Here is a 21,304-nt window from a genome sequence, read left to right as displayed (position 1 = left end):
AACTGAATGTGAGCTTATTTTGGCCTCTGAGACTCAATTCCTTCACCTATAAAATGTGCACAGAGATGAAACTATATCTTGTCTTAGATTTTTCTAAAACTAAAATTTAATCATTATTGATGTATCAGACCAGACATGAAGATGCATCATTATGTAGGCTAGGCCGCTGCTAGTGACAGATGTGGTCAAAACTACCAGATGAGAGAAGTGTAAAGCAATTAAAGAGACATTTCAGGAAGGTTGGTCTGGGATATAGGCTGAAGTCACAGAGTCAACCCCAAATGAAATTATCCACAGTGAAGGTTATTCTGATATCCAAAGGATAGCATGAAGTTTCTGGAACAAAGTCATACTGCTTTTTTTTTTAAAGGAATCACTTACTTTTCTAATATGCATATATAAGTAACATTTATTTAATTATATGTTAGATGTATATACAAGTATTATTGTTTTAGAGAATAAGGGGGAATAACAAACTAGATTTGGGCTTACTCCCTAGGAATGGGCATACGGAATAAGGAACCTTTACACAGCATCAAAATGTATTCCAGGGCTTTCAACGAGAAAACTGGGGAAGAAGGATTAATCAACAGAGTAGTTCTATGATTTGCCAAAGGCCTACTACTCATTGTCTTGACACCTTGTATGTGGATGCTGCTACGGCCCTCATAGGGAGCCATTAGCTTTGGGCTTTGTTATAAATTAGCTTCCAGGGATCTGATCAGAGATCCCTGGAGAAGAACCACTCTTCTGCCCAAAGAGGGCCAAACCACATGACTGGTAGTTTTAAAACTGAAAAATACCTCCAAATTCCTTAATGGCTGGAGAGTCAGCTGAGAATCAAATAGGTAAAGAACTACAAAATCCCTAAACTTCAAAATTCTATTTATTGAGAATACAACATGAAACTTGGTGGCTAATACTATTAATTTCTCTTTCAACCTAAGGAAGGTAAATCAGAAATTTGTAATTGTTTGAGAGAGATCAGATTCTTTTTTCTGCCATAATGGCACACCATTTCCCGGGTGCTACACCATAGATCACCCTAGAAAATGCATCCATTCAAAGGGAGAGGAGTCTCTTAGGAGGATCTCCATTGGGAGGGAACACAGCATATAAGGAAATGAAGGCTAACCACGTGACTAGAGCAAAGAGGGAATGAGAAGACAAGGAAGGAGAAGAAGGAGAGTGAGATGAACCTAGGGAGGTCAGCAGTAGCCAAAGGAAGCAGGGCTTTGAAGACAGTGCCAAAGACCTACTTTATCTCAGGAGTGAGTAGTAGTCATGGAAAGGTTTTATGCAGAATGATGATGCGAGCATATCTGCCTTACCAAAAGATTCCTTAGTGGATCAAGAAAAGGTTTTTTGTGGGTCGACAGGCTTGATTGAGTAGCTTAAATTCCAAACAGTCCCTGCTGTGTCTCTGATTTGTCAGGGAGGCATTAAGATAAATAGAGGTTTAGCATCATCAGTTTGGGGCCAACAGAAAACCCAGTTCCTTCAAGCATATCCCAGTGGTCACACAGCTGCATTCTAATGCTCCTCCGGGTATAGATGTCTGTGCCAACAGTAGCACAGAGAATATGCTCAGAAAAAAGCAACACAAATTAACTCTGGCAGTTAACTCTGGCAGTTATTTTTCAGAATCCATCTGCAAAACAACAGCATTTTTCAGTAGCCAAAGAAGATGGAAAATGCATCTCACAAAATCGCCACTGGACCTATAGCAATCGTACCTTGCTTAGCAGCACTGCCCCTTGAATATTTTTTTTTTTGCTATGCTTGCATAGGAACATCTGTGTTTACATCAGGGAATGTGAAATATAAGCACAAAAGAGAAACGACTAAATAGGATTAAAGAACCAGAATCACGGTTTGATGTGGCGTTTAATAGCAAAGAGGAGGCCAGACCACATGACTGGTGGTTACAAAATGAGTAAGCACACTGGAATGAAAATAAAAACCGACTTTGATAATAAAGAAAAATCCTTGCATTTTGTCTGTGCATTTACATGCCTGATGTGTCCCCTTTTCTCACCCTCCAAATTTACTGCTTATTTAGAAAAGTGAAGAAGTGTGGTATGGGGAGATGAGCAGTGATACAGAATCACTCCTCTTTTAGCCTCTCCCTGCCCTTGAAGGTCCTCCATTAGGAAGGCATTCCAATGTACCATAGAGACGCTCACTGCGAAGAATTCTGAAAATATCTGCTAGAGTTTTAATTTTTCTGATTGTGTCACAATTGCTTTAACTCCTTAACAAACTATAAAGTATACGTATCTATAGTAGAAAAATTCAGATGAAAGTTTTATTTAGCAAGCATATTAGAGAAAAACACCCCGCCATGCGCCTACACACAAGCCCACGTGCACACACACACAGGCTGCTCCAGAGGATTTAAGTATTAAGTCTATGTTTTTATGATAAAGTAAGTCTTTCTAAACATGAAGCCATGAAGTAAAAAGTTGGCTGATTTAACTATATAAAATTCTAAAGCTTTTACATAATGTGAGAGTGGTAAGCAGAATTTTAAAATCAACATTAAACAGGGAAATAAAAAATTCTGAAGTTATGGTAGAAAAGTTTAATTTTGGTCATCTTAGTTTTTGACAAGCTCTACATTTCCTTGGGGAATATTATGTCATCCCAACAGCCTTGCAAAATAAATGGCAGCAAGTATTATCCTGGGAAAGTGAAGGAGGAATGATTACTCACTCTTAGTTTCACAAGTATAATAGCACAGGGCCCAAGACTAGAAGATCCCTATACTTGGTTTCCTACTATGCCACAAGTGTCTTGAAATTTTTCACAATTTTTGCAAAAGGAGCCCTGAATTTTATTTTCCAGTGGGCCCTGCAAATTACGTACCCGTCCCACACTTACTGCCCTGTAAATTGCCTGTCTACAAAGTGGTAAGCTGTGTGCCAAAGAAGAATACCAAGATGCTTAAGAGATAGCTCTAGTCCGGAAAAGTCTGTAGTTTAAAAGTAGAGATAAGTTTAGCCGTGAGATTATAATAAAGTAGAAAATAACGCACATGGTAGAAATGAAGCTCCAGAGAAGAAAGAGATTGCTTCCCAGTAGAACCATCAGTATCTGCGGAAAGGGCAGCTTTTAGTTGAATATATAAAGAAGAGAGAGACTTAAACATTGACAATGGGGGAAAAGGCAACAGAGGCAGTGTGCTATATAAAAGCACAAGGTCTGCCTGGGCACATGGTATCATTTGGTTTGCCTGGGGCAAGAAGAAACCCGGCTGAAAAAGCAGGCTGCCATTGGCTGTGGGAGGACCTTGAATACCCAGCTAATGATGCTGTAGCTAATGATGCTGTAACTAATTCAACAGGAACTGAGCCACTGAAGCATTGTAGAAAGAGAACCAGTTGGTCACAGCCATAATTTAGGAAGATTAAAGCTGGCCCCAGGCAACAGTGGTCATTTGTCACCTCTCTGGACTCCCAGCCCACTACTACATACACAAATGATGTGGACTTGATGTTTTACAGAGTGGCCAGATGAAGAGTGACATCAAAGTCAGTGTCTGTCTCTTTTAGTAAATCAGTTAAACTCCACTTGCTCTAAGCTGGCCAACAAGAAATGTTTACGCACTCTAAGAGAACCAACTTTTATTTTTTAAGGTTTGAATTGTCAAAACAGATGACAAATTTGGGCATCTCGGAGAATACAAAAATAAAAGTATATCCAGGGGTCAATTACACACTTACACACACACACACACACACACAGAGACATCTCCAATTTCCTGAAATTGTGCCTCTAAAAAAGAGTTTTTGTTGGAGCCATGAAAGACAGCATTGGCACTCATTCCATTTCCTTATGAAAACTAACTTATGGAAGCTGAAACCAGCATCATAAATACCCAGCTCTTAGGTATGTGAGACAAATAGTTAACTCTTGTCCCACAGACAAGCATTTCACTGATTACCAATTGGGATCTTTCTCTATCAGGGCTGCATCACAAGAAATCAATAACTTGTACTTTAATAAAGGCTTAAAAATGAATATTCACTCTGTCTCTTTCTCTCTCTCCATTCACATACACACATCTATGTATCAGCACACATATCAACATATATATACATATATAACATACACAGATGGCACCTGAATAATTTAATTTCCTCGCAAACTATACTAATCTTCAAACAGAAGAAATTCACATTTCCACTTCTGTTTCATTCAATCACCTTTAGTAAAAAAAACCAACACCTTGCCAATAGAGTAATTTTTTAACATGGTCTCACCTGATGTCATATTTGAATTTTATTGTCATTTTACCAGGAATAAAGAAAAAATTATGTGGAAATAAAAAATGTAATCAGAAACAAGTTAACCAAAAGAAATACCCAAGTAAGGAACAGTAAAATTGCATTTAAGAAAATTCAATAGATATCCATTAAGATTTTTCTATCACTGACACAAAATATGATTTTTTGACTCCATTTAAACCATTTCTTCACCAAAAATAAAAATGTAAAGGCCAGTTTAACATTCTAGCTCTCAAAAATGAAATCTTAATTGGTGTTGCACTCCCATTTAGCTCACATACTCTGTACATCACTATTTAGTGATGGTCCTGTTTCAAAAGAAAAATTATACAAAATAACTATTTTTAGAAAAAAGTCAAAGTTGTCAATATTCTTTTTAATGATAATATATACTCTTTAAAATAAGCATAGAGACAAAGAAATGAATTTCAGTGACTATCAGTATATTCCTAAGAAACGAAAGCTGGCATTTTATTCCAATTCCTATGGTATACTGAGTTATTATGATAATATATAATATCAGGAAAAGAAAAGCTTTTGATACCTCAGAACTGCAACATAAAATGAATTTAATTTGGGAAATTAAATTCAGGATTAAAGGATAATAAACTTCTTCTTGGAACTTTTCATCTTAGTCAACTGATCTTTAATATAGAACCTCACACAAGAGATGATTCAGTCTTGTACTGTGAGTTGCTTTAGAAGAGGTAAATATATTAACTGATCAACAGTTAGAGATGGACTCAATAACCTTTTTGTTGTCGTTGTTCCTGCAAATGCTCACTTGCTTCTGTCCTCTATGCTGCTCTCCTCTATCGGAGGATGTTGGATGAAACTCTGAAGTTCTGACTTAACCACCTATCGTGAAATTTGGCAGCAGAAATAGAAAGAAGCCAGTCCAAAGTCTTGTACTTCCACAAATTTTTAGGCTAATAAGACTGAGATAAAGGCAAAAAGTGTTCCCCGGGCTGCATTTCAGAGGAAGGTTGAAAAGACAATAAAACACTCTCAGGAGAAAAGAAAGCATCCTACCTTTTTAAAAATTCCATATACTCGGTATGCTTGATGAGTCCTGTCCTCATCATTATTGTTTGAAAACATTGTCGATCAATGGCCCAGAGTTTCACATTTACAAGAGCTGCAGAAAAAGAAAAAAAAAAAAAAAATAGGAAAAAAAATTAAAGTATTTCAACAGTGAATTATAATGTGCAAAAGCAATGAGTTATTCAGTGGAATAAAAATGATTAACCTTGGTTTAAAGCTAATATCATAATGCTATCCTATTTAGTTAAGAAGGCAAGTATTCTTACAGACAAAATGTAGTTCATAATTTTCAATACTAGTATTAATGTCTATAGGGAAGATTCCTGTTGCTCTTATGTCCTTAAGGGATGAGATGGTCTAAGAGCACATTGAAAGTATTTAGTAATTTCAAGACTATATACAAAGGAAATCGGATAAAGAATAAGAGAGGTTCACAAGAAATAACACTCCCTGGTAATTAACCAGAATGGTGTTAATGACTCACATGATCGATCATATTTTAATTTTTAAAAATATAGGTGAAAATTTAGTTGTCAGGTTTAGTGGTTAACTTAATAGAATAGAAATAATAATTACAATTAAATTGTAACCTGTGCCCAAAGTTACCATATGAAGTTATCAATGTATTAGCTACGTTTGTTGAATTTTAATTTCTCTCACATACCACTGTCTTTGACAATGAATAATTAAGTATTGAAACTGAATACCACAGAAGAGATCACTATTCGATCTATTAAGCACATGACTAAAAGACAAGTTTTAGAAAGACATGTTATAGCGTAAGAGAACAAAATATTAAGATAAACTTAGGTTTTAAAAGAGTACACTAAAAATGTTGGTAATTGAATCTGTGTGATGGGTATTCAAGAAGCATGTTTTACTATGCTATTTGTATGTTTGCAAATTTTCATAATAGAAATATTTTAAGTTAGCACATAAACTAAAAAAGACAATTCAGGGCTTCCCTGGTGGTGCAGTGGTTGAGAATCTGCCTGCCAATGCAGGGGACATGGGTTCGAGCCCTGGTCTGGGAAGATCCCACATGCCGCGGAGCAACTGGGCCCGTGAGCCACAATTACTGAGCCTGCGCGTCTGGAGCCTGTGCTCCGCAACAAGAGAGGCCGCGACAGTGAGAGGCCCGCGCACCGCGATGAAGAGTGGCCCCCGCTCGCCACAACTAGAGAAATCCCTCGCACAGAAACGAAGACCCAACACAGCCATAAATAAATAAATAAATTAATTAAAAAAAAAAAAAAAAGACAATTCATACATAGTACCCATGGAGTGTGGGGTAGAGAAGGGCTGTGCAGGGGTTTGAGCAAGACCAGTGAATGGGGCTGGGGTATATAGTTTAGTGAACCAAACACAAAAATGGACGAATGCAGTTCTCTCTTCTTCACAGTTCTCAGACTAAGCCCAGTGAATGCAACAGATCAAGATTTGGGCGTAAGGGAGAGGAGAAAATGCTCGAGTAATCAGGCCATGTATGTGCCTTGCAGGAAGATGCTAGAAGCAATGCACAGAGGAACAGATGATAAAGGAATATTGCACTCTAGAGCAAACCTTTATCTTTGAACTTTACCTAATTTTTCCTTGCAAAATTGTTTGAAGCTAAAAAAGAAAACATGACTTTCTCCCTTGGCCAGCTCTTAACTGAGAATCTTTTTTCTCCAGTAAAGTAGAAAAAGAACAAAGCAGCAAGGACCGGTGTGTGCATGGCTCCATTCCAAATAGCCTTCAAAAATCAACCTTCAGCAGAAAACAACGCTTATCTCACAGGTGTGCTCCAGTCACATCCTAGTTCCTCTGTTGAATCCAGGCTCCTTTCCAGAACACCTGTTTACTTGAGACGAACCATAGAACTGGATGATATACCCACGAAGGACTGAGAAAATCAGGACAAGATGCATAAGAAGTAGACCCTTAAAAAACGATACGGGACTTCCCTGGTGGCGCAGTGGTTAAGAATCCGCCTGCCTATGCAGGGAACACGGGTTCAATCCCTGGTGCGGGAAGATTCCACATGCCGCAGAGAAACTAAGCCTGTGCGCCACAACTACTGAGCCTGCACTCTAGAGCCTGCGAGCCACAACTACTGAGCCCACATGTCACAACTACTGAAGCCTGCGTGCCTAGAGCCCATGCTCTGCAACAAGAGAAGCCACCGCAATGAGAAGCCCGTGCACCGCAACGAGGAGTAGCCCCCGCTCGCCGCAACTAGAGAAAGCCGCAACGAAGACCCAACGCGGCCAAAAATAAAATAAAATAAATAAGTTTATTAAAAAAAAGATAGGAGTTGAATTAGGAGAGAGACAAAGGGTAGTCAAGTGGGGAAAGTACATACACAAGAGCACAGCTGGAAGTGAGTTTGGGCTGTGGGAGTCCAGTCAGGGATAAAACAGACTGAAATGGTTGAGATTTCTATAAGGTTGCTACACAATTTGAGAGTAGGTTGATGCGGGGCCCTGGCAACCAGGCATAGGAAGCAAGGATTAATTTGATGAACAACAGAAAGCTACTAGAGATCTTAAAAAGACAAAACAAAAAAGAACCACAATTTTAAAGGATATACCATGGGGATATCAAAAAAAAATTAAATGCTTACTAGAAAAAAAATCAGTATTTTCTATATTCATCATTTTTAATGGTTCCCAGGTGTTTCCAGTATAGACCCTCCTCCTTCCAGAGGACCAATTAGGATATGCCAACAAATTTTATTTTTAAAATAGCAGCAATAAAAATAGTTGTATTATATATTTTTTTAAAATGCACAAAGTCATGATTAAAAGCATAATGTCAAAGTGAAATAAAGCATATATACATTTTAAGGCTTTGCCCCGCAGAAAGACATCACAGTGCATACTCCTGGTAACAGTATATAAAAGCTTCTATTACAATCTCTTAAACCGAAAGATATCATAGTGATAGCTGAGAAAGACTAATCTAGGAGGGACACACTGGATTCAGAAACACCGGAGTCAAGCAGAACACAGACCAACACTGGCTCCATCAAAATAATACTTTATGTACAAACCATAGGGCACAGTAGTTAATATGATAAAAGCCCAGTGTAAGGAAAATTGTTCTAATACACTGTACGCACAGGTTCAGACAAGGAGTAAGGAGTGCCAGGCAGAGGCCACAGTAATTCAGGAGTGAAGTGAGGAGGGTCTTAGTGAATAAGGCAGCAATTGGAGTAACAGCAGAGGCTTGGCAGGTGTGTGTGTGTGTGTGTGTGTGTGCGTGTGTGTGTGTGTGTGTGTGTGTGTGTGTGTGTGTGTGTGTGTGTGTGTACTAAGTTACCTGCAGCATTATTAGTCTGAGTTCACACTTCAAGGCCAGGCTCCATCCCTTGTCTCTCCTGATAAACAACCTTTTTGTCTTACAACTATAGCTTTTTCTGTGTCATTTACTGGCACTTTGCACGTTACCAAACACAGTCAATTATCTCTATGTCGATATTACGTTACCTCAAATAAGTCTGTACTACATTCCCTCAGAGAAAAGTCCCTGTCTTGTTTCCTCTAACTTCCCAACTCAAGAAACTTGCTTTTTATTTGATAAACACTGGGTATAATTGTTAATTAATGTAATTTGTGTACATGAAGTTCACCTGCAGAAAATATATATGCCTAGTCAGACTCTAAGGTTACATTAAAATGTCTAAACTGAATTTATTAGATATCATAATTCATGTGTAGAAAAACGATCTCTGAAATTAAGTTCACAGAATTCAGTATTTTTGTTTTATCTTCTGATTTCAATAGCCCGTGTAAATGGAATGTCCGAGTAAAACTGTGTTCCAGATATTTTGCATGATAATCAATATGGCTTAATGAAACTTCAAGTTTGTCCATGACCTTGGGCAAGGTGCCAACACCTTTTTTATATGCTGCCAATATGCATATTAGTCAAGTCAGCATTTTACAGGTGGGCAAGCATGACTAATAATCACCTTGTAATGTTGTCAGAAGTATGGTTATATTGGAGTTGTGATTAACATCTTGCTTCTTAAACAGCCTGCTGGAGTGTATGTCTGTTGCTTCCATAACTTAGAGAACATTCAAAACATCCGTTTACCTTGGATATTAAGTGGTATATTAATCTCTGTAGGGGATAAGCACTTCCCAAATAAAATTCCTGTGATTTTCACAATGATTGCTGTTGTTGAACACATTAAGTCTGAAGAGTGTAAAGCAGAAAAAGGGTTGGGAAGGGATTTTCCTTTTTGTTCAAGTTTGTATCTAAAATTCGCTATTGGAAACATTTATCATTTTTTCAGGTTAAGGCCAGATTGAACTCTGTGGAAAAGATACAAGTTACCATTACTCTGGGATCTCTTAAGTGTATGAGTACATTAAGAATACCTTCACTGTAGGCAAAAGTTGACCTTCATTTAGGGGACACCAAGATTATAGAAGAATGAGCTGTAAAATTGTGCTAGACTCTGAAACCACAAATCTGGGTTTGGCTTAAATTCTCCAACTGGGGAATTCATCTGCTGCCCAATTTGTATTTTGGAAGAACACTGAGAAAGCATGTGTAGGTATAGAGCACTTACAGACTCAAATAAGTATTCTGCCCCTATTTATTTTATGCCAATCTAGTCAATTGAACACACCTAGAAAAGGCCACTTGAGGATATAATCAGGAAAAGGGCCCTCACCAAGAACTCCACCATACTGGCACCCTGATCCTGAACCTCAAGCCTCCAAAACTCTGAGAAATAAATGTTCATTGTTTAAGCCAACCAGTCTATGGTATTTGTTACAGAAATTTGAATGGAGACACCTGGGGTCCATGGAGCCCCAAGCAGTCTGTGGATGAAACACAAAGGATTTGTGAATGTGAGGTGGGAAAACAACATCTTTATTTTTACTACCCTGTTACTGAAATTTAGCATTTCTTCTGTAAGTATAGGCAACAAACCACAGTAAGTGGTTTGTCAGCAATAGAAACCATGGCTATTTTTATATCATCCTACATTTGCTGCAGATATCTTAAATATAATTTACATTCATCATTATTTTGAACTTATGATAGTTACTAGAGCTCTAGATCTTATTTTTAAATGTTATTTAATCACAATTATTAAATGTTTTATCATTGTATCTCAAAATAAATGGTTCTTTGTAATCCTGTGTGTTTGATTTTATGCTTTTATAAACATTCTTAGATGAGTCCATATGCTTCATCAGAGTGACAAATAGGTCCATGGCACCCTTAAGAGCCCCTGCTCTAAGTATCCTGAAGAAAGGATTACCTCAGAGAAGGAGAAAGGAAGAGTGGTAAGGGAAGAGGTAATACTTTAGCTGGTCTGCATCCACAGGGACATACAAATTACTAAATAAGTATGGTCTACTTATTAACAAACAGCCACTTCCCTAAGTTCCCTGACTATTCCCAGCCCTCTGCCCAGGACTCCCAAGGATTTCCTCAGCTCAGCAAATAAAGGGTTAACACTGAGCCCCGCATATCAATATTCATATAATTTCTTTGCATGCTTCTCTTGTGCCTGGGATGGCACAAAGTAGAGCTCATCAGGTATTTTCTAAATTGCATTTTGTGTGTATGTCAAACATTTTGTCCAAATAAAATCTCTATTCTTGTACTTCGTTGGAAAAATTACTCTAGACCTTCATAATCTCCATTAGAAGAGAATGGGTTTTCAATTTGAGCTTTTCCAAGTGTCTTTCCCTAGCAGCAAAACACTGTTTGAGTTTTCTGACAAGGATTCCAGAGTGACCTATTCTTCCCCAAGTCAGCCCGTTTTCCAGGAAACATTCTCAGATAGTAGGCAGGTCTCATCTCAAAGCTTCTGCTGATCTAAACTGTGTGTGAATGAGCTAGAAGCTTTGGAGGGCTTAATGTGGGTGGAAGAACAAGACAGGCGTCATTAGCTTGTTCTCCTACTTTACCTTCAACATTAAAAGAGCTCCAGCTCAGACCGTAAGGTACTTTACTATATGCTCCAGAAATTCCAGAAACTTTATTTTTACACCTCACCCCACCCCCCATTTTCTTGAAGCTTGAATCATCTGTGATAACTCAGATACTTAGTGCTACAGAATCGGCTTACAAAAGACCTTGAGGGGGGTCCATGAAGCCCACAAATGCTTCCCAACATTATTAAGGCATATGTTTGCCTAAAGTCAAATTCCAGCTGCTGTAATGTTCTGAGACCAATGTTTCATAATTAGAAAAGGCCATTTGCTGTTTACAGTGCATCTGGAGAGCACCGATATCTCCACTGTGCAGACTGCCTCACTGTTAGTATGGGGGTTATATTTTAAACTTTCTTGCCTAGAAAAGTTCTCTCTTTAATGATATATATTCTATGAAGATGATAGATTGTCAAGTTGGACATTGCAGGACTTCGCTGGTGGAGCAGTGGTTGAGAATCTGCCTGCCAATGCAGGGGACACAGGTTCGATCCCTGGTCCGGGAAGATCCCACATGTCGCGGAGCAACTAAGCCCGTGTGCCACAGCTACTGAAGCCCGCACACCTAGAGCCCATGCTCCACAACAAGAGAAACCACCGCAATGAGAAGTCCGTGCACCGCAACGAAGAGGAGCCCCCGCTCGCCGCAACTACAGAAAGCCCGTGTGAAGCAACGGAGACCCAACGCAGCCAAAAATAAAATAAAGATAAAATAAAGTTGGACATTGCAGATAAGAATAATCATTAAAAAAAAAAAAAAAAAAAAATAATCATTATTATAAGCTTAACAGTAGAAAAATCACTTATCAGTATTGTCATGATGTGCATGTATTTGAAAGGAGTTGGTACAATGGGCTGCCCTTTAAGGAAGCCAAAAGGAGTGATAGTTGTTTCTCTAAATTCTGCTCAACTTCATACCTTGAACAATGTAACCGGTAAGACCAAGTGCTAGCTTTCTGAAGATATTAAAACATTAACTAACGTGATGATTTTAAAATTTAAATTCACTTTCAAATGTTAAAAATACTGAAAGGGCCAAATAGGTGGTAATTTATTTTTGTACAGATACACAAATAATAACGAGCATTATTTTGGTACCATTATTCAACATTTACTATACAACATGATAAGAACTTGATGTCTGTTATATCTATTTATCCTATACTAATCCTATGAGATATTCTTGTCCCCTTCCTATAAATATGGAAACTGAGTCTCAGAGAAGCTAAGTTACTGCCCAGGTCACACATATAATAATTCTAAGATTCAGTTTCATTCTGACTCCAAAGCCTGGTTCTTTTTACTCTTGCATGCTTCTGAAACTGGGCTAAGGATATCTGCTTTCCTCACCCTCTTTTTCTGACCCACTTCACCACCCTATTCATCATCACTGAGTATCACAGGAGCAAAAGGAATAGGAATTTGACTTCCATAACGGAGGTGGTGAAGATTTCTTGAAATTAAAACAGAAGCTTGGGCTGCAAGTTTTACCTAAGGTTCAAAAGCAATGGGAGCCTTCAAAAGTATTTTGTACCTGAGGCAGGTTCCTCGTGACCATCTTCTACCCCACCTCTCCCTCTCCTGGCTCTCAGCACCATGGCATGCCTAGCACACCCCTCTCTCCCTAACCTCCAGAGTTACCAGGAGCTACCTTCTGTCTTTAGTGGCCTTCAGTGAAAAAGCTCAAGAAGCATTGTGCTTCATTCTACAGGCACCAGTTTTTATGCAGGGGGAGTCCCAGTGGCGTCAAAAAGTCATCTTTAAAAGTTAAAGTCATGTGAACCATCCTGAGTCCAGCTGACAGCAGCCACCAAGGGCAGCAGAGACAAATATATGTGAGGGCCAAGTGTACCAGAGCAAACTCCACTCATGCAGAACTCTAACCACATCTCCCTTCTTGTTGGCCAAAGCCCATAAACACCAAAAACTAAGTGCTAATTAGTAACAGGGACTGGGGATGCAAAACCTGGCCGTGGAAGCAGGGACTTCCCAGGTGTCACAGTCTTTCTCCTGGCACTCCTTGTTAAGACAATAAAGTGTACTGTTGTAAACATCTACTAAACCAAAGTGCAATTATTTAGAAACCTGTAGACACCTGGTTCTAAATCTGGTAGTGGGGGCTGGTGGTTGGAGGGAGGGGTATAAAAATGAAGAGAGAGAGAGAGATAAAGTAAATCAATCAACCTCAGGTCATCTGAAACAACGCTGACATGAAGCAAAATGTCAAGTATATCAGGAAAAAGAGCAGGAAGAAAGGGGGAATGAGCCTCTAGGAAGTAAGTGGCTTTCTCTCTAACTCAGATACAAATTAGGGACCAAGAGCGAAAGGAGGAGCCAAAAGACCCCCAGATAATAATAGTCGTGAAGACCAAAGTGCTCTGAGTTGTCTAGTGAAGATTACATAATCACTTTGAGCTACTGACAGAGAAGCACACTTAGGAAAGTGATAAACTACTCCAATCAGTCCTGCAAGATTGATCTTCCTAAAGTACTATTCTAATCCTGTTACTCTACCCACAAAATATTCAATGGCTCCCTACTGCCAATAAATAAAGCAAAACCTCTCCATCCTTGCATTTAATCCATATTCAGTTTAAAGTACCTTTCAAAATTCATCTCTCACAATCCTCTACACAGACCTTTTATTTTATCCAATGATTCTACTGTCAAGTTTCTAAATCCACACTTCCGTTCTCTGCCTTCAGGTCTTTGCTCCAATTATTTTCTCCTACTCATGACAATCCTAGTAGCCCTTCAAGACCCAGTTTAAAGGCCACTCTCTCCATGAAGACTTTCCAGTTCACCCCAGCTAGAATTTCTCTATTTTTTTCCTACAACCTTCTGATTTTGCCTCCTTTGTGGTTTTTTATCACTCTGACTTGCTTCATGGTTATTCATGTACCTGAATCATATCAGTACCATACACGGTCCACTACGAGTACTGTGATACCTCATAGGATTCAACAAATGTTTTAGGGTAAATAAGTGACTAGGTTACAAGGGGAAAACAATCTGCGAAAAAGAAGAAGAAACTGAGGATATTCACTCTGGATAAGAGAAAGCAAAAACTCAGTAACTGTCCTAAAAGATTTGATGGCTTTATTAGACTTTAAGTCAATTCAATGAAGCTGTTTATAGTAGCATTAAGGGCTAGCCTGAAATCAAAAGTTGGGAGACATTTATTACAAACATTCCTCAGACATTTGAGAGCTTACTACGTGCCCAGAACTGTATTAGGCACTGGTGATACAAAGATAACTAAGATACATACCTTGTTCTCAAGTACCTCCTTGCTGCTGAAAGCTAACTTTCTTTACTTTTCCTATTTATATATTCACTTCTTTATTATTCTACCTTATGCTAATAGTCTTAATTATTCCACCTCAAGCAAAATTTGAATCAATCCACTCCATAATGTTTCTGGTGGATTAAGAGGTAATTCTTTCCTACTTGTCAAGGACAGAACTAAGCCACTAATTAGAACTGACAGGATTGGTGATTAAGACTCAATGTAAAGACAAAAGGAATGCAGCAATGGCTAAATCTTGTCCTAAGAAACTTCCCATCACAGGAAATGCTCCAGTAGACCACCTAATAAAATAGTGGAGAAAGACTTCCTATATCAGATGGAAAATTGAATTGGATCACCTCAAAGGAGTAACTGAACCACAAGATTTTATACTAGGTAAGAGATCAATGCAGAGAGAAGTGAGTCATAGATCTATATGAATGAATACATAATGATAGTTATTTTGAGGTAACATACTCCTGTAAGGGACGTTGTACACAGGATGATGGTTTCGTGACAGGCCTATGCGAGATAGTCAAATGTCTAGAAAACAGGTGATATCATTTGTTGATGTTAATGAAGGAAATGGCGTCTCAGTCAATGCTTCATGCACAAATTGAAAGGCTCAGGAATGCAAAAGAAATAAAGGCATGAGACAGCATGCTACAGCATGAAAGCCAGTAATCTGGCCTGTGTATCTTCCCTGTAACCACACAGGAGCTGTGTGGCCTTGGGCAAGTAATTTAAGATTTCATCAGTCTATTTTAGGAAACCAAGATAATAATGTATGCCTCATGAAATTCTTCTCAGATACGAATGAAATTACTCATGGTAAATATTCAGCATGATACCTGGCATCTCAAATCTTCTTCACTCAAGGATGTCCTTTAATGATGTTTCCATCTTATAAACACATAGAAAACAAACACTAACCTGTGGGCTAATGGCAATGAATTCTGAGTTTAAAAAAAAACAAAACAAAAAAAACCAACCAAACAAACAAAAAACCCAAAAGTTTACAGCAGTCATGAAGTTGGTTCACTACCTCAGAATAATAAAACAGAACATTACTTGGTGAATTGCATACAGGTTTAGGAAGGCTTAAAGGTTAAGAGGAGAATTAAGATAAAGACTCAGAGTGTCTTAATATGATAAAAAATATAAGAAGCTGGCTTACAGCAGCATAGAGCTCTTTGAGGGCAAAAAGTGGGTCTTGTTCATCTTTTTATCCCCAGTTCAGTGTGTCTCCAGTTACTGGCATGTAGAAAATGATCCATAAATATTTGTTAAATGAATAACTCACACATATTCCTGCCTGGCACGTTTAGGTATTCCTTAATTCTATTATAAACAGGCCTCATATAATTTAGTTGAAATCAAATCTTTGAAAAATTCTAGAATATTCTTCAACAGATGGTCTGTGATCCTTTAGAAAGGAAACAGAGGCTGGGTGGCCAGTCCACCTTAATGATATTCATTTTCAATGAGTTCTTCAGTACGTAGAGGCTCTCTATCACATCAGTGAGGCTCCAAACATGGCACATTTTGGACCTCCATCATAAGCTTCAATCTCTGGCAAGTTACTGAGGTGGTGTAGCCAGCAGCCCTATTATGGTGACAATTCCCTGCCGTTTGGCATATTTTGAACAGTGTGCCTAATTCAAAAACTATCAGCACGTGGTTGGTAAATGTCATAGCACATCTGTTCATAACAACAGATTTTAAGTCTCGAATCTCATTAAGGAAATGGGTATTACATCTGTAAGTCCTCTTGTCAGTTGGATGAGCTGCATCCCAAAACACTGCACTGAGAGGCTGAAAACATATGCTTACATATTTGCTGAAATTCAAGTAGACATCTTTACAAAGTCATACTAATAACTTTTCCTTGCAAGTTGAATTACGTGACTTCAGCTTGGAAATGTTATTAAAATTTTGTCTCCCAAAGGAGGGGTTTCCTTTTTCCTAGTCAGTTCTTATATCATACTGTTTCTCTTTCTGCAAACACTGTGTCTATATGCCAGAAGCCATATATTTGATGTATGCTTAATTAATCTCATCTCTCAAGGGGAAACAAAATGAAGCATTAAGATTAGATGTCCATTAACCTCCTGCTGTATCTTCCCTGAAGAGCTCCCTGTTGATGTGCTTTAGAAGTTTCCATTTCGTTGTCTACCTCCACATCATCTTAGTTCATTGCTACCTTAAGGCTAGACTCAGCCATCATAATTTATGATCCCTTTCAAGTCCTCACATAAATATGAAAACCAATGCTTCTGTCTCGGTCCCATTAAGAAAGTATATGACCCAGCTGGTTAAGAGAAACAGCTGCAATACTACTTCACATTTATTTTCTAGGCACTAGTAGGCTTTCAAATAGAAATGTCCCTTCTTGGCCCATCTCTTCTGTAGTAAGTTATATGTAATTCTCTACATTTGGCAGAATTCTGGGGAAAAAATACTAAGGAAAGGGAGTACTCTAACCATCTCCTCCACTGGCAGATGAAGTAGAGGACATCAAGAAAGTCAAGTGAGCTCAGCTGTTTTATATTTTCAAAACTGTCTACTTTTGGCATATAAAGAGAATGTTATTTTCCTTCTTGTGATTTTACTCGTCTGGAAGATGCAGTGTTGCAATGACAACTGATCATTCAACAACAATTAGAAAAATGAGCTTTCATTGAACTGAATGCAGAGGTTGGTTGTGCTATGATGCAATATAGAAACTGATAGTTCTTATTTTTACAGATGGAAAAAGCAGTATCTTCTGTATTTTACAGAGTCACTGGTTTCTTCTGGAGAAAAAAAAAATCTGGACTTCTAGAAAAGAGGATTCTCTGCTTAAACATATTAAATATATCCACTTGTCTTGCACCAAACATCGTTTTCACACAACAGCTCCAACTGTGAAGGCACGAAGGTGATAGAGTGCAAATTAGCCACCTCATGATTTGCCTTTGCTCAGAATAGCTGTGCCAACTCCTTCGGCAAAATAATGGCAGACCGAGCACAGCCTGTCATTTGCTCACACCACTGAAGGATGTATATTTGCTAAGAGGAGATGAAGACAGATGTGAATATATGTAGCAGGGTTACTTCTAAACTCAGCCTGCGTGGGGGTGTTGCTGTGCCTGCCCTGGCAGCGTCTCTTCCTTGGAGAACCACCATGCTGAGGAATTCAATCCCAGGGTCCCATCCCTACCCATTCCTCATCCTCCTTTCCCCCTTTCTGAGTATGTGATCAATCAAGTTACATTTTTGCTTAGGCCAGACCGAGTCTGGTCTCTGGAGCCCCAGAAGGAGTCCCGCATGCCTTACAAATTGCTAATTCTGGCATAATCACTGCATAATATAGAAAAGAGGTTAAGCTCTGGAATCTTTAAGCCATTTGAATAGGATTTTATAGTTTTCAGAGTGCTTTCACATATATAATTCTAATTTTTTGAAATGATACTTAGATAAAACAAGTTATAATAATTCCATTATATCAATAGGAAGCATAAAAAACAAACAAAGGTACAGAGAGATTAAGTGATTTTATAAAAATATATCCAGCCAGATGCCAATAGCTACAGAGTACATTTCCCAAAACTCCTTCAAAGACATTCTCAATTCACATATCACAATTTTAACCATAATGACCAAAAACATTCAGATCAATATGGTACTCATTTAAGATTTACCTTTTCCAAATTGTAAATTTGGCCTGCATGACCTTTATAGAAAGTAGATTTTTTTTTTCCCAAGGATACATTGCCTAATAATAACAGACATTTCTAGAAATCTTAAGCAGTCTAGTTGCCTTGATCTAATTCTCGAAAGTTTTTTGAGTGGTAAAAGACCTCAAGACACAGCTGAATCATTACAAAGCACTGATACATAAAGAAAAGGAAAATACTAAAGTCATAAGTGAAGCTTGAATGTGGTAAGTTATCTGTTCCACAAAAGTGTTTAGGAAATACTAACTGCCGTGCACTGTAGATATGATAGGAAATATATGTGTATTTTTTGCTATCTTCTAGGAGCTTGCAGTGGTTCAATGGAGCAGAGAACAATTAAGCATGCAATATCAATAGGGGGTGGTAAGTGTTAGGCTCACCTGGCAGGTTCACGAGGTCTGTAGGGAGCATTTATCAGGAGCATCTAATCAAGTTCTAGGGGGTGAGGAAAGATTTCCCTGAGGAAAAAGTGCTTACGGTGAGACCAGGAGGATAACAGTTTGTCGAAATAAAGAAAGGGAGGACTGGTCAAATTCCTGACGTTAATGAAGTTAGCAAAACTTTACAACTTAAAAAAAATTTTTTTTAAATCTTATTTCTCTTTTCCTTTCATTTGGCTCCATCTGCAAAACAGACACTCCTTATTTAACTCAAAGCCATAAACTCCTAAAACACATGCAAGGCATCTCTACCCCTCACCACTCAGATCAGACACAACAAACCCACCCCCTTAGATTGCTGTGCTGCCATATTTTATAGAACCCAGGCATGACTTCGGCAGATCTTAGCCAAAATTAACGAAACATCAACAAACTTTCCACCTTGTCTGACTTCACTGATATCATTCACTCCATTCTGAAACGCCAGATTTCTAAAAATTACCCCATACATCCTGACCATATCCTCAGTTATAGACTTCTGGGGATTTCAAATCTATATTCTTCAGTATAACTAATACCACCTGCTTTAAGTATGTAGTAAATCACGAGAAATGGAGACAGTACAGCTTAAGTTCCTTAACCCAGATGCTACAACGGTGTAACCACAGATACATTATTACGTTAAGATAAATCAGAGTTACCATCTTAGGCTAACCATTGGTCTATTTATCCATATTGGCTGCTTGAGATGTCTCCCAGTCACTAACAAAAGTAGCCGGTGTGTGCTTTCTTAACCATGTGATGTCCTCATCAACTTGGCTTTATGCATTTAAACATGGCATGAGTGTATTATGTCTGTTCAAATACAAACATGTATCGGACATTGAGCATGGTTGACAATGGCCTTGGCTGGAGTACAACTCAATCTAAAACGTGGAGTTGGGAGATAATGAACATAACTAGCCTCAATCTTTATTGTTCCTTGTATCTTGTTTCTGCCTAGTATTGCCAAATAAATCTACTAACAAATTTGAAATCTTCATTGTAAATCAATAATAGACACACATGGATCTGTTACAAGCTGCATTTAAGTAGGCAGCCAGAAATATGTTTTACGATGTAAAGTTTATCCTTTTGATTTTGTCTTTGCTGGCTCTTTCAGCATCCCTGGTCAATGTTTTTATGCAATTGTTTTCCTTTTCTTATTTTCTAATCAGGAAACAGTAATAAAGAGGAAAAAAACCATATCAGGGTAGAAGTGGAGAGATGCGTATGCAAAGGACAAACTGAGAACTAAAGACTGGAGTTTATACTCAAAAATACCACTGTTTTTTCCCGTCTCATTTCATGCACTGGTTTACCACTCACCTATTGTCATAGTACATGTTTTAGGGCATTAATGAAAAATACCAAGAAGAAATAAAGGCACTATTTCTGATGAGGACTTGACATGATTCCAAATGTTCTTTATATAAAAATAATCAAATTACAATTTTATGGCTTAAAAAGAAAACAACCCCAATAAGTAACCTGGATTCTAAAAAATGAGAAGAACGTTTATTTTAATTAGTCATGGTCTTCACACTAATTACTCTCCTGTCACAAGTGAGCCTTTTTCCATCAGTAACATACTTGTCCTTTCAATAATAAAGAGGAAGATGAGAGGCAAAAACAAATAAAAGAATGTATTTTTTTATAGTTTTTTAAAAAATTTTATTTATTTTTGGCTGCATCGTGTCTTTGTTGCTGCGCGCAGGCTTAGTCTAGTTGCGGCACATGGGCTTCTCATTGCGGTGGCTTCTCTTGTGGCAGAGCACAGGCTCTAGGCGCGCGGGCTTCAGTAGTTGTGGCGTAGCGGGCTTAGTTGCCCTGCGGCACGTGGAATCTTCCCGGTCCGGGGATCAAACCCGTGTCCCCTGCACTGGCAGGCGGATTCCTAACCACTGCACCACCAGGGAAGTCCCAAGAAGGTAATTTTTTATTCCAAAAGCTGTGACCATTTTTAAAGCTAAATTAATGGCAGCCTAATTGACGCTAATGAAACTATACAGTCAGATCGAGACTTAGGAAATTGTTCCTTATTTCATCAGGGAAGGAAGTTCAATACCGTAATTGTATTTCCAGATAAACGCCAGAATTAAGCATGTGTTATAAGGGCAGCTTACTTGAAGTAGATAAGGCAGACATCCCCTCCCCCATAAACAATGACAAGCTCTGGGGTACAGTCACGGTTCGATCAGGCTGCTCCAATAATCAGCAAAGCGACGATCATTTCAGGACTTATGCCACAGGTAAAATAGACTGGTACTGACTGTAAAGAAACATTCCAATTTCTCTAGAAATGTCCCATGATAAAACCATTCATTCTTCCTGACAGGTATAAGTCGTTCCGTTTTTGTTTTACTTTTTTTAACTTTGAAAAAGATGACCAACCTATGCTTGCAGTTTAAAAACACGAGCGCACACAGCAGCTAATGCTGAATATACGATGGGAGCGCCACATACAGAGGCTGCACCGAAGTACCACAGGGGAAACGGCATTCCGGGGTAATTTCCAAGAAAGCTATTCATCTCCACATCAGACACAACGGCATTACCAGGCAGGGAGAGAAAGAAGAGTTGAAGGACGCCATCCTGCACG

At 38.4% G+C, this 21,304-nt stretch overlaps 1 protein-coding gene across 2 annotated transcripts in view; it reads right to left on the bottom strand.

The window, feature by feature from the left end:
- Positions 1-21,304, bottom strand: part of PRKG1 (protein kinase cGMP-dependent 1) — a 1,239,224-nt gene that overhangs the window by 448,828 nt on the left and 769,092 nt on the right. For both annotated transcript variants that reach the window (XM_061195641.1, XM_061195645.1), the window contains exon 4: positions 5,322-5,427. In XM_061195641.1, the coding sequence (XP_061051624.1) occupies positions 5,322-5,427 (106 nt within the window). The remainder of the gene's footprint in view (positions 1-5,321; positions 5,428-21,304) is intronic.

This window comes from Eubalaena glacialis, chromosome 1 (genome assembly GCF_028564815.1).
Source record: "Eubalaena glacialis isolate mEubGla1 chromosome 1, mEubGla1.1.hap2.+ XY, whole genome shotgun sequence".
NCBI classification, from domain to species: Eukaryota; Metazoa; Chordata; class Mammalia; order Artiodactyla; family Balaenidae; genus Eubalaena; species Eubalaena glacialis.
This window is presented reverse-complemented; position numbering and strand designations above follow the sequence as displayed.